We start from the raw sequence: 12,389 nt of genomic DNA, 5'->3' as shown, positions 1-12,389 counted from the left end.
ATGTTATTTGCTTGTAATTTGTGAATAGGATCCCAAAGAGCACAACAATATTCCAACTTACTTCTAATCATCGCTATAAAGAGGTGTTTTAAAGCTTGGATATTATATAGGTCTCTTGTACTCCTTATTAAAAACCCTAGTGCCCTGTACGACTCTGCAATAATTTTATTTATGTGACATTTAAGTGTAAACTTATGATCTAGTAATACACCTAAGTCATTAACAGAATATACTCTTTTTAACTTTTCACTATTAATCTTATACTCAAAAGATGGACAATTAATTTTATTTGAAAACGTTATAACATTACATTTTTTATGTTAAAATATAATTTGTTTCTGATACACCATTGCAGACAACTATTAATATCTCTTTGTAGTTCATGTCGATCATTATTCACTTTTATAGCTTTAAATATTTTCATGTCATCGGCATATAATAAACAATTACTATATTTTACAACATTTGGTAAATCATTAATGAATAAGGAAAATAGCAATGGGCCCAAATTTGAACCTTGTGGTATACCTGAATTAGCTACGTAAATAAAAGATTTTACAAAATTATAATTGACAAAATATGTTCTACCTCGCAAATAAGAGATCATAATATTTATCAAAGAGGTTGAAAACCCCATAGCCAGAAGCTTATTTATTAAAACCGTGTGATTTAATTTATCAAATGCTTTTTGAAAATCCGTATAAATTACATCAACGTAATATCCATCATTTATAGAACTTGCAATAAATTGAGAAAAAGAAGTTAAGTTGGTCAAAGTTGAGCGTCCTGGGTAAAAACCATGCTGAAAAGGTGAAATATAGGATTTGACATGCGAGAAAATTCTGTTAAATAAAATTTGTTCGAAAATTTTTGAAGGAACTGAAATTAGGGCAATAGGTCTATAATTTTCAATATCACAGATGTCTCTAAAGAGCCTTTAAAGCACTTTGGCACTGAACCGTTCTGGCACCAGCTTCAAGGTCCTTCATGAAGTCAAAATAATTTTTCGGAGCGTGAGTAGCGATTAGTGCCTCATGCTAGTATAAACTTTGCAAAAGACTGACGGACCAACTGACGTTTATACCTGTGTTAAGCTCATTCGCAGTTAGTTTCAGCTCATTCCGGAAGAGAAATATCTTTATCATGTAAATAGCCTTTGCCGTTCACCTGGCATAGTGGAAAGCTCCAGCGGTTTTAATGCGAACTCCTCTTAAAGGCTGTTCACCCAAGAAGGTATATGAAATAAATAGAAATTATTTTAAGTCGTCATGCAGGTATGCAGAAAATTCAATTGCATCTTTCAGTAATTTCAATATTCGGGATTTCAGGTCTGCAAACGTCGCCTGATTCAGATAATCTTTCCCCGAAATGAGGATTGTCAAGTGGAGAACTCTATTCATCGTGTCAAGATAATGACATTGCTCCTCAAACCGAGCTAACAGGGGATGTTCGGCCTTGCCGGACATATTCGTAATTGAAGATGTCGGACAGAATGACATCCAAAATGTGATGCCGACAGGTCATTCAAGGGAACTCCTTTGTCAACATCTACTAAATTTTGATACAAGCTCCCTGCAAAATGCCGATGTGAAATATACGTAATAATTGAAAAGATCAAATAAAGTAAACGTTTTGGGGGAGTTCTAAATTATAGTTAATCCAGTTCATATTTCAAACACAATACCAAATGGAAGTAAAGTACAGTGTATCTCGTTATGTAGCTGAAACCTTTTATAGAACCCATTTCTCATTAACTACCTTAGATATATCTCCTCGTCCGATCACCGGTTGGAATCAAAAATCGAACTGCAGAATTTGAGTGAAAATTTTCAGGTTGTGACCTAGTGGAAGATAATTACAATGGACATAACATGAGTTCTCTTCGCACCTAGTTGTCATATTGTCGCGCTAGAAACTGTGACACTAGGATCAACCGCTACCGTAACTATCTTTGTAGGGTAGATTATAAATTTGTTTATTAATTGTTTATTGAATTCAGTTGTGTGTGATACCTACCGCCACACAAGGTTGATGAAATTCTTAACTGAATGCAAGACAATTCCAAGAATGCTTTATAGTAGCTAGATTCTTGATCAACATCTCAGAATTGTAAGGTAGAAATTTTAATCAGGTGTCAGTACGAGCAAGAGTTCAAGTCATGTTCTTCGAACATGTCCTTATTACTTTTCCGCAAATGGTTAATAAATTATTAAGGCACGTAATTCCATTTGAAGACATCCCAGTGAAGAGTCTTGATAATAATACAATGATATCAAATTGTGATCTGTTAGATGATATACATCGGCGTTCGGGAATCCTCAGGTCTGTTGAAAGCTCACACAAATGAGTTTAGGTCTAATTTTCTTGACCTTGTTTGGCCTTGCACGGAAGATTCAATTTCGGATGATAGTTCAGAATGCTCAATCACTATAAGAGATCATCAAATGTAGTAGTGGAAATGTTTCTCATAATGTGACTATCATTCAAGATCGGGCAGTATAATATTGTATATTAAATTCAGAAGTACTCGTCTTATTTCAAAACAAATTTGTTGTCACGTCTGTAAGTGAGAAAAACATTTATTTACAACATGGTTATGAATGTATAAATCAAACTAATATAAGTAAAATAAAATAATTAGAAATAAAAATAACACGATTTTAAATTAGAAAATTTTATTAATCATACACATAATTAGCCAACACTGCTAATAACTTAACAAAACAAAATTCAGTTGTTTTTCCTTAACTCTATTTGTAATTTTTACAAATCAGAAACTTCTTGCTTAACGAAGTTCACAAATATTAACTGAAAATAGTTCAAATAGTTTCTTGATGCTTTTTTGTATTGCTCCGCAAGGAAAGAAAACTTCGAATGACCAATATTGCTACCGCTTATGTCTGTGTCTGTGCTTTGTAGTATTACAAGACCTTCTACCACCACTTAAACTGGAAGAAAAATTTATTTCGTTGAGTTATAATAAGTCTGTTAACATTAAGTACAATTACTTTAATGAAAAAATATTGCGAGTTACAATAATTTCCTTATGTTATTGTTTTTACAATTACTAATATTAAGAGAAACGTATTGCCAGCTAAAATAACTTCCTTATGATACTGGTTTTCAATCACCAGCATTTCCTTTTCTTTTGCTGTTATAGTCCAAAACATAGAGAAGAAAGGTCCAATGAAAGGATATGTGTAAATTTCGGCGTTGTACGGATGTCATATATGTTACTTAGGACAATTACGAAAATGGAGAATTTAAACTTGCAAGATGTAGTGTTATAGATTAATGTTGCAAATTGCGAAGCCGGACGTTGGCCCGTGGAGGTAATGTCATCATGAAAATAGACTCAAAAGAAGTCCTCTATTTAAATATATTGACTAAATTATAGTATATTTAGTGGATGTATAGTACAGTGAAATTAAATGTACGTATCACAGTAGAAAAGAATTGTAGGAATGCGTGAAAATAAGTGAGATATTTTTGACTCAAAAAAATTCTCTAAAACTTAAATACTATAGAAACATACGCACTTTTTCATGTAACATTGAAAAATAATTACTCTGCTTATATATAAAAATTAGGTTAAAAGTATGTTTATTAAACTTTTAAGAGTCATCAATATAATCTGTTGTGTATAAGTTAGATAGTCCACTAAATAAGCTTACAGCGGGGATTGGATTTGGTTTATTTCTGCTGATAAATTTTTCATTTTAGTGTTACCGAGTGCTAAGTAAACTCTGAAATATATATATATGCTATGACATGACGCAATATCCTTGCATGGACGAAAATAGCAAGGATATTCCGATATCGATTTCTTAGTAACCTTCAGCAGTTACACATTTAGGCTCGTACAACGAAAATTCGATTAAGTAAAAGAAGAATGTCAGTTGTGTGGAGTTACGATTACCGTACTTCAAGTATGAAGGTTTGCATATTTCCTACTAATTCCCAGAAAACCTAATGTACTTTTCCATTGTGCCAAGAAATAAAGGTTTTCGCAGCATGTGCCGTTTTTAGGATATATTCATATGGTAAGGAGAAGGTATTCACTGCAGTAGAAAGTATGACTTATGCTCGGTATAGTGAACTCTGGAAAAAAAATCGGTGAATAACAACGTTATTTTCTTACCCTGATTATGTTATTTTTCTGGCCTTAAACATACTTATATATCACGAACTTTCAGTCCAAAAATCATTCATGGAACAAAGTTTGACTTCTGGAAGTTTTCATGGTTTTTATAGTTCTTGGAAGTCAATATCAGTGTGAAACAGAAGCTAGAAATTGAACGGCACATTCAGTCTCTGGAGATGTCTTCCAAGTCTATTTTTGCGCTGAAATGAATAGGGGAGCGATCTATTTTACAAACTCAAGGAGATCGCTTTGTTTGCAGACACTTAAACTTAATTATGTACTGAAAGCTCATTAGTCTTATTAGGTACATGATACATTGATATAAATTTCTTAATTATTCAGTTATTCTGAATATAATCCCATTCCATAAGCATCATTTTCGATAGCTAAAAATTAAATCTTCAATTAAAATTGTCCGTGGAAATCAAAATAGTCGTCGCCTGTAACCACACATTTGAAGTTGCTCAATCAGGATTAGGGTTTATAGCGAAAGAACTGTCCTCAAATGCACGTTCCATTGTTCAATTTTCAGTGCGAGCACTTGTTTCATATAAGTAATTGAGATGTTGGAAAACAAGAAGCCTAGCAGGATACGATAAGATAGTAAGTCTTTCATACTGTTACTCGATAAGAGTATACACATTTTTTGAGTAATATGTGGGCAGAAATTGCTGTCCAGCAAGATTGCATGTATCCCTTGGGTATTCTCGGATAATTGAGAAGAATGTTGGTCTATTTTCGATTGACTTATGAACTATAACGTCCTACAGTGATGATGGAAAAAGAAATGATAAATCACATCCATAATAACAGTAACAAAAGCTTCTGATGTTAGAGAGCATTATCTTGGCTACATAATACACATAAATGTCTGGTGTAGAAAACTCGATTTTGATTACAGGTGGAACTCATATAGTTCGAAACCTTTGTTATACGTCTCATGTAGCATAGCTGACGAAAGAGACTTTAAATCTCAACCTAACAACTAATTCTGCGTCTAGAGAGTTGGTTTGGCACTTTGTTGTGGATTTAAATTTCTGCCCAATTAACATTCTGCCGATTTTTAATAATTGAAAAATATCTGTTTCATCGCAAGAGACAATCGAATGCAAAATGTATTTTAAGTTTTCTATACGATCAGGAAGCTACACATCTCCAGATAACGATTATTGTTGACTTGAGTTAACTCATGTGGCAACCATGATTCCAATGTTTTCACCCTACCAATTGCATAGATCCATTAAATCTACTTGTCTTTAAGAACTGAAACCTTTTAGGGCAGTATGCATCCACAGTGTATCTTTTGAGATCATCTGAACATATCGGTGTTCACGACGTTCATTCTGTAATAATATATCACCGGAAGAAAAACAACAAACCAACAGTGAACATCGAGTTTATTCGCTTTTCCTGGTTCAAATCTACTGTTGAATTCAGCTTTGCTTGCTATGAAAAATGTTCCAGTTTTGATTCGTCAAGCAAAATCACTCACAATTACGTGTTAAATTTGCTAATTTTTACAACGGTCCCTGTCCAGCAATGTATTGATCCTATCTGTATGCGTCCCTAAACCTGTTGCTGGAAGTTTACTTGTGACTTCAGATGCGTGACATAAGTTTACTCATTTATTGCATTGTTAGGTGCATTTTCGACCAAACGTTGAAGTGAATAATTCATTCGTTAGAACCTAATAAAAACAAATAGAAACATTACACATTGGATCGAACAAAATTATTTAAGGAAACCGCTAAAGTACCGTCGAATAGGACTATCTTCAAGGATTCTGTTTGATATCAGAATATATACATATCCAAGATGTATCAAATGGAATTTTACAACTTTGAAAACTCACATTGATTGATTATTTTACTTTACAGAAATAGTTTTGATATTATTTTGTAGCAAACTACTTCAAGTTTTGACTCACGTAGTACATTAGCTCAGAAACAAGCTACAACAAGCGCTATCGGCAGTTGCAGCAAAGATGGCTGCCTTTACAGATCCCGAGCGTACAAGCTGTGTTTTGGCTTGAAAAATCCAAGTCTGCAACAACTGTATAACTTAATTTTCGCAAAAAGTATGGTATAGATCCTTCCAGTCGGTCTACTATTTGTCAGTGGCATAAGTGTTTCTTCTTAAACTGGATGTTCGGTAAGACACAACAGATCTCTAGGTCGTCCCCGTACGTCTGACAAGGTTGTAGAGGAAGTGACGCAAAACTTTGTGAACAGTCCTACATAATCAACTCAGAGCGGAGTGCGTCTCGACAGTTGTGCATCCCACACATGACTTGATGTATTTTGCTACAAAATAATACCAAAACTATATCTGTACGCTAAATACGAGGGTTGGAACTTAAATAGTGGCAATACTGCCGTGGAGACACTATTCAATGAAATGTACTAGTGGCGCTGATAGTGTACTAGTGACATTGTTGACATACCTACCTAACCTCCGAGCAAATAGACTCGCCCGTCCCACGTCACCGGCAGGCGCACAGGTGAGGGAAGCACAGCCTCTTGTGAGCGAGCGGTCTAACGTAAAGGTGTCACTATGTTTTCTAAACAGGAACAACGGAGCTAGATTATGATTGAATGTGCCAGAGATGTACAGCACAACAGTGTCATCAAGGGCTTCAAGAGGCATGTGGTGAATCGGTATTGCCGTACAGGACAGTGGCAAGGTTGTTAAAAGCCGGCAACTGACGATTCGTGAGCTCGCCCATGAAACCGGATTAGGGCACTGACGGTCTGCCCTGGAGAAACGTAATGCGTTAGGATAATACCAACACAGTCGTACACGAGAATCACCATAACTTTCACCACACCGGGGCTCTGACGCACTTTCGACTTTCGCGGCGACTCATAATGATGCCATTCGTTGGATTGGCTCGTATGATCTGGCCCATGTCCCATCCAGTGTTACGATACGACGTACGAAAGCCTCGCCTTTGCGCTCATAGCGCTCCAAGTGCGTCTGAGCATGTTGTAACGCATCCATTTATGCATTTCCGTCAACTCATGGGGAACCCATCGTGATGCAATTTTGCGCATGTCCAGGGGTTCCTTCAGGATGCGAAGCACACTCGTATGCGCTAATCCAGTTTTGTGGGCGAGATCACGAATCGCCAGGCGTCGATCACTGTACACTAACGCGGCAACAGATTGCACTTCTTCTTCAGAGACGCTATGATGATCTGCCTGATGCATGTCATCCACAGTTTGCCGGCTTTTACCCACCGTGCTACTGTTCTGTACGGCAATACCGATTCCCCACACACCTCTTAAAGCCTTCGATGACACTGTCGTGCTGTACGACCTCTGGCACAATCAATCTTGATCCAAATCCGTTGTTCCTGTTTCAAAAACATAGTGACACCTTTACGTTAGACCGTTCGCTCACAAGTGACTGTGTTTCCCTCACTTGTGCGCCTGCCGGTGACGTCGGACGGGCGAGTCTATTTGCTCGGAGGTTAGGTAGGTATGCCAACAATGTGCGCTATCAGCGCCACTAGTATATTTCATTGAATAGTGTCTCCACAGCAGTGTTGCCACTATTTAAGTTCCAGCCCTCGTAAATAGATCAGTGTGAGTTTTACAGTTCTTTCTAATACACCTTATATATAATATGATGTCCCATATTAAAAGGCATTTTATATAAGACAGTCAATGTTTTTCGTATACTACTGACCTGTATTGATCAGTTATGGTATGCAACGATATTCATCATTAGAATAGATTGTAATATTTACATGATGTTACATTGATTTTGGTGCAACGAAAACTTATAATTTTCGTATCTGAAAATAGGAAGTCACATTTATCAAGATTGGATGATACAGCTGGAAAATTGTCACACGCGTCATCGTTGTCACTAGTATAAGAAGTTATATAATGAATTATATGGTCATTTAGGGAATGTCTGACCTCTTAAATACCAATCTTTCTAAATATAAACACATATTATCTTTATGAATTTGTTTAGTCAAGCGTTCGCAGAAATACTCTAGAGCTATTGCACTCTAATTTGTACGAGCATAGTCCAACTGCCATAGTTTTCCCCTGTTTATTTACTTTTCTCCAACAACAGCATCTCTGATCAAGCACAAAAATGACTCTATAAAATAAATAATTATTCTACAAGAAACATTTAGATCTACATGGATGTTACTTTTTGCAAGTTAAAAATTTTCTTTTCGAAGTTTGTTTAAATCTGGTTCACTCACATGAATATATAATCTCCTACAACCTTCAAGTTCTATTACAATTAACTGAATGCAGTTGTATTAGATACAAACTCTTAGAATTAACTGAATGCAGTTGTATTAGATACAAACTCTTAGAATTAACTGAATGCAGTTGTATTAGATACAAACTCTTAGAATTAACTGGATGCAGTTGTATTAGATACAAACTCTTAGAATTAACTGAATGCAGTTGTATTAGATACAAACTCTTAGAATTAACTGAATGCAGTTGTATTAGATACATACTTCTATTTTTCTAAGTGAAGTATGCTTTCTATGGCACTATATTTTACCTTCGAGATCTTGTTGTTCCCATGGCTTTGATCTTCTCGCTTGCAACAGAAACTGAAAGAAAATACAATTGAATGTATTATTGAATTGTTTTTAATATTAGTAATAATGGGGACAGTTGAGGACACTTTTGGCCCTTGGGTACCTGCCTCAGGACCCATGGTCCCTGGCCTACGGTTAATGACCTAGGGGTACTTAGGACCACCCCCTCTATATTTTGGCAAGGGTACCTTGTCCCATCCCCTAAATTTTGGCAGGGGTACCTTGTCCCATCCCCTAAATTTTGGCAGAGGTACATAGGACCACCTCCCTTAAATTTTAGAAATTGTCAAATTTACAGATTTGGTATGGTAGCCTAGGACATGGGTATGTATTTTTATTAGTACCGGGGGCCATCACGTTCCCTTTCACGGGTAAAAATTGCCAAAAATTCAAATTTCGGGTTTTTAAACCTAATTTAACCTCTTTGGTGAGGTGTTATTACGGTATATGGTTATATGGACGTATATAGGGGTCCATTCCCTTTCATAAGATATGGGGATATGGATGCACCCGTTGAAATTTTTGGGAGAGGTACCTTGGACCACCCCTTAAATTTTGGAAATTGCCCAATTTAAAAATTTAGTATTATAGCAAAAAACATCAATATGTATCACTATAAATTTGGTTGATCCATCACGTTCCCTTTTACGGGTAAAGAACTACCAAAAAATCAAATTTCCGAGGTTATTGATCCCATTTGATGAGGTCTTATTACTTTATATGATTATATGGGCATGTACAAGGGGTATAGTATCCTATTTCTTAAGATATAGATACATTGGTACTTCCGTTGAAAAATTTGAAGGAGTACATTGGCCCCCACCTTAAATTTTGGAAATTGCCAAATGTAAACATTTAATATACAGTGAATGTAAAAAGTATTCATACACCTCGGAAAATGGAAACATGTAACTCATCACGGTGAACAAACTCCACTTGAACTGATACTTTCTATTTTATTTCTTCAAGTGTAGGAAACATAACACAAAAATACAGTGATATGAAACACATTAGGATTGTAGCAAAGAAAGAAGCTACTGTTCGTGCAGGAAATTCAAAAAGTTTGTGAAAAGAAAGAAATATCATTCAAGAAAAAGTATGCATACACCTCACTTAGTGCCTTTGTTTTCGTCACATTGGGCCACTTTAGTACTTCGTAGGATATCCTTTCGCTGCTATTATAGCTTTAATACGCTTTGGCATTGACGTTACCAAAGCCCTGGTCTTTGATGAGGGAATTTTCTTCCATTCCTCTTACAGAGCATTTTGCAAGTCTTGTTTATTTGAAATCGGTCGTTTTCTAATCTGTTTATCAAGGTAGTCCCAAAGGTGCTCAATCGGATTAATGTCGGGGGATTTAGGAGGTGTTAGCATGTATTTTGGCGTATTGTACAAGATCCAAAGGCGTGTGTTTAAAGCGGAATGCTTTGGATCATTATCCTGCATGAATATGAAGTTTTGTCTAATTTCCATTTGTTCAGCAGATGAATGGAGATTCGATTTTAAACTATCAATGTACTGATAAGGATTCATAGTACCACCTATAAAGAGCAAGGATCCTACACCAGATGCACTCAAACATCGCCAAACCATGATAGAACCACCACCGTGTTTCACTGTAGGTTTCAGGTTTTGTTTTCGAAACTCTGAATTCTATCAAGCATTATCCGATTTTTAACTATTCGATTAACAAATAAACGGTTTTCATCGCATTTATCAGTGAGTGCAAAAGGTTGAACGAAAATGTTCAAACCAAGATTTTTAAACGGTAATCGATAAATGTTAAACAAAACTTAAAACTGAATGCAGAAAATACTTGAATATCATCATCCAATCATATTGCATGAAAGATAATGATCAACCAATCAAATTTTACGAAAGATAGTGATCATCCAATCAAATTGCATCAACAGTAACTTTGCCAGTGTAAGATTACATCACCTTGCGACTAAATTTCAGTGTTGTAGCATGTATTGCCTTTAGACCATGAGTCATATGATTCAATAAGGTTAGCTATCAGATTTTTAAAGCTCAAGGGCAAATCAACCACCACCAACGACCTTAGACTATGAGCTGTGACTAAAATTCAAGTATTGTTTCAAATTTTGCGCCTTATGTTAAAATTTTGTTTATCACAATTCCCAAATTTAAAGAATGGTCTTACGTACCTCTCTCGATATACCTGTCTTAAAATTAACCATATCATTATATGTTCAATAAGGTCAATAATGTCCGTCAATTGTTTACCTTAGCAGAACCAACTGTTTTCTAGGAGTATGTACTCTAGCTTAAGAAGTACCACAACAAAGGAAATGAATCGCTGTACACTACCTCATTAAGGTTAATCACGTGGTACATCGTATTGCTTACGTTTATATTTGGTCCATAATCAAACGAAATGACGTAAATTCATTTTGACAATCCTCAAATTATCCTACAAAGTTTCAATGTACCAATGTCCTGGACTCCTAATCCCATCATAGGTCAATAACTGACCACGTGATCATACTAATATTTGACAAAGATTTAACCAAAGAATGGGTTACCACCCATTTTTAAGAACAACTACCAATTATTGATATGACAATGAGAAATGTACCGCTCCGAAAATTTAAGATTAGTACACAAATACACCTGTGTCTTATGAAAAAGTAATAAATCCTGTACTCATTCAATGATAAAGCGGAATCAAAGAAGATAAAATAGGTCAATTACCTTCGAAATTTGAATATTTGGTCATAAGAGGGACACCAACATTTTTCAAAGTGTCCTAGAAAACGTTTACCGAATTTTGTTATTTGATAATTCCCAAATTTAAGGAATGGCTCTATGTACCCCAACAAAATTTAAAAGGGAGCATAAAAATATAAAGGTATTAAACCTCTGTACATACCCATATAATGTGCTAAATCCTTATCAAAGGTAATAAATTGAGTCAATAATCGAACACGAGGTCATACTAATCAGCACTGATAATCTCCAATAATTTCATCTTAATATGGGGTCAATCTTGGTAATAGAATGTTTGAAAGAATTTTATAAGATGTTGACAAAAGGTAAATTCCTCAATATTTATTAAAATCAGTTTGTAGGTTTTCTTGTAAATTGGAACAATTGTTGATATTTTCCACTCTTGAGGCAACGTTTACTTTTTCTAGGTAAGGAGAGTGGGTTTGTGTATCTTCTTCCACAATGTGTCGCCTCAAGCAAAAACTAACTCATTCGGAATTTCGTCTACATCTGGAGATTTGCTTTTCTTTAATTTCTTTATTGAAATTTCTACTTGTACTTTTTTAGGTTCTTCAATGTTTACTGTATTTTCATTTCTCCACGTACATAAGTTTTTGGCATCGTGTTAAATCTTTGCATCTATCTAAGATGCTATCTGCTTCCGTGAGAACTGATCCGTCAGATTTCCTTAATATATAAGCAGAAGACCGATAGCTTTTCTTAAATTCTTTGAACTACTTGTGTATGTGCTGAATGTTTTTTTTATTTTTACTATTATCTTCAAGCTCCGTAATTTTATCTTTTAGAAATCGCGTTTTTCGTTGTACCATATACTCAAAAAAATTCAAAACGCAAAACTAATTTATCAGAGTGATTAATAACAACTTAGAAGGCATGAACATGAGATTTCTCACTGCCTCTGAACTATTCTAGAAC

General features: G+C 35.3%; 1 protein-coding gene and 1 long non-coding RNA gene across 4 annotated transcripts in view; one reads left to right on the top strand and one right to left on the bottom strand.

Moving 5' to 3' along the window:
• The window catches only part of LOC145683719 (uncharacterized), a 101,870-nt gene that overhangs the window by 6,873 nt on the left and 82,608 nt on the right, over positions 1 to 12,389 (top strand). For all 3 annotated transcript variants that reach the window (XR_014131168.1, XR_014131167.1, XR_014131166.1), the window contains exon 2: positions 3,161 to 3,332. This is a non-coding gene — a long non-coding RNA (uncharacterized LOC145683719). The remainder of the gene's footprint in view (positions 1 to 3,160; positions 3,333 to 12,389) is intronic.
• Positions 8,680 to 12,389, bottom strand: part of LOC145683579 (uncharacterized) — a 65,849-nt gene continuing 62,139 nt past the window's right edge. Inside the window, exon 7 of the mRNA XM_081754925.1 lies at positions 8,680 to 8,735. Coding sequence (XP_081611051.1) covers positions 8,680 to 8,735 — 56 coding nt within the window. The remainder of the gene's footprint in view (positions 8,736 to 12,389) is intronic.

Source organism: Thermobia domestica, chromosome 4, assembly GCF_964235325.1.
Source record: "Thermobia domestica chromosome 4, izTheDome1.hap1.1, whole genome shotgun sequence".
Classification (NCBI taxonomy): Eukaryota; Metazoa; Arthropoda; class Insecta; order Zygentoma; family Lepismatidae; genus Thermobia; species Thermobia domestica.
The sequence above is the reverse complement of the archived record's forward strand: the minus strand, read 5'-3'. Positions and strand labels throughout refer to the sequence as shown.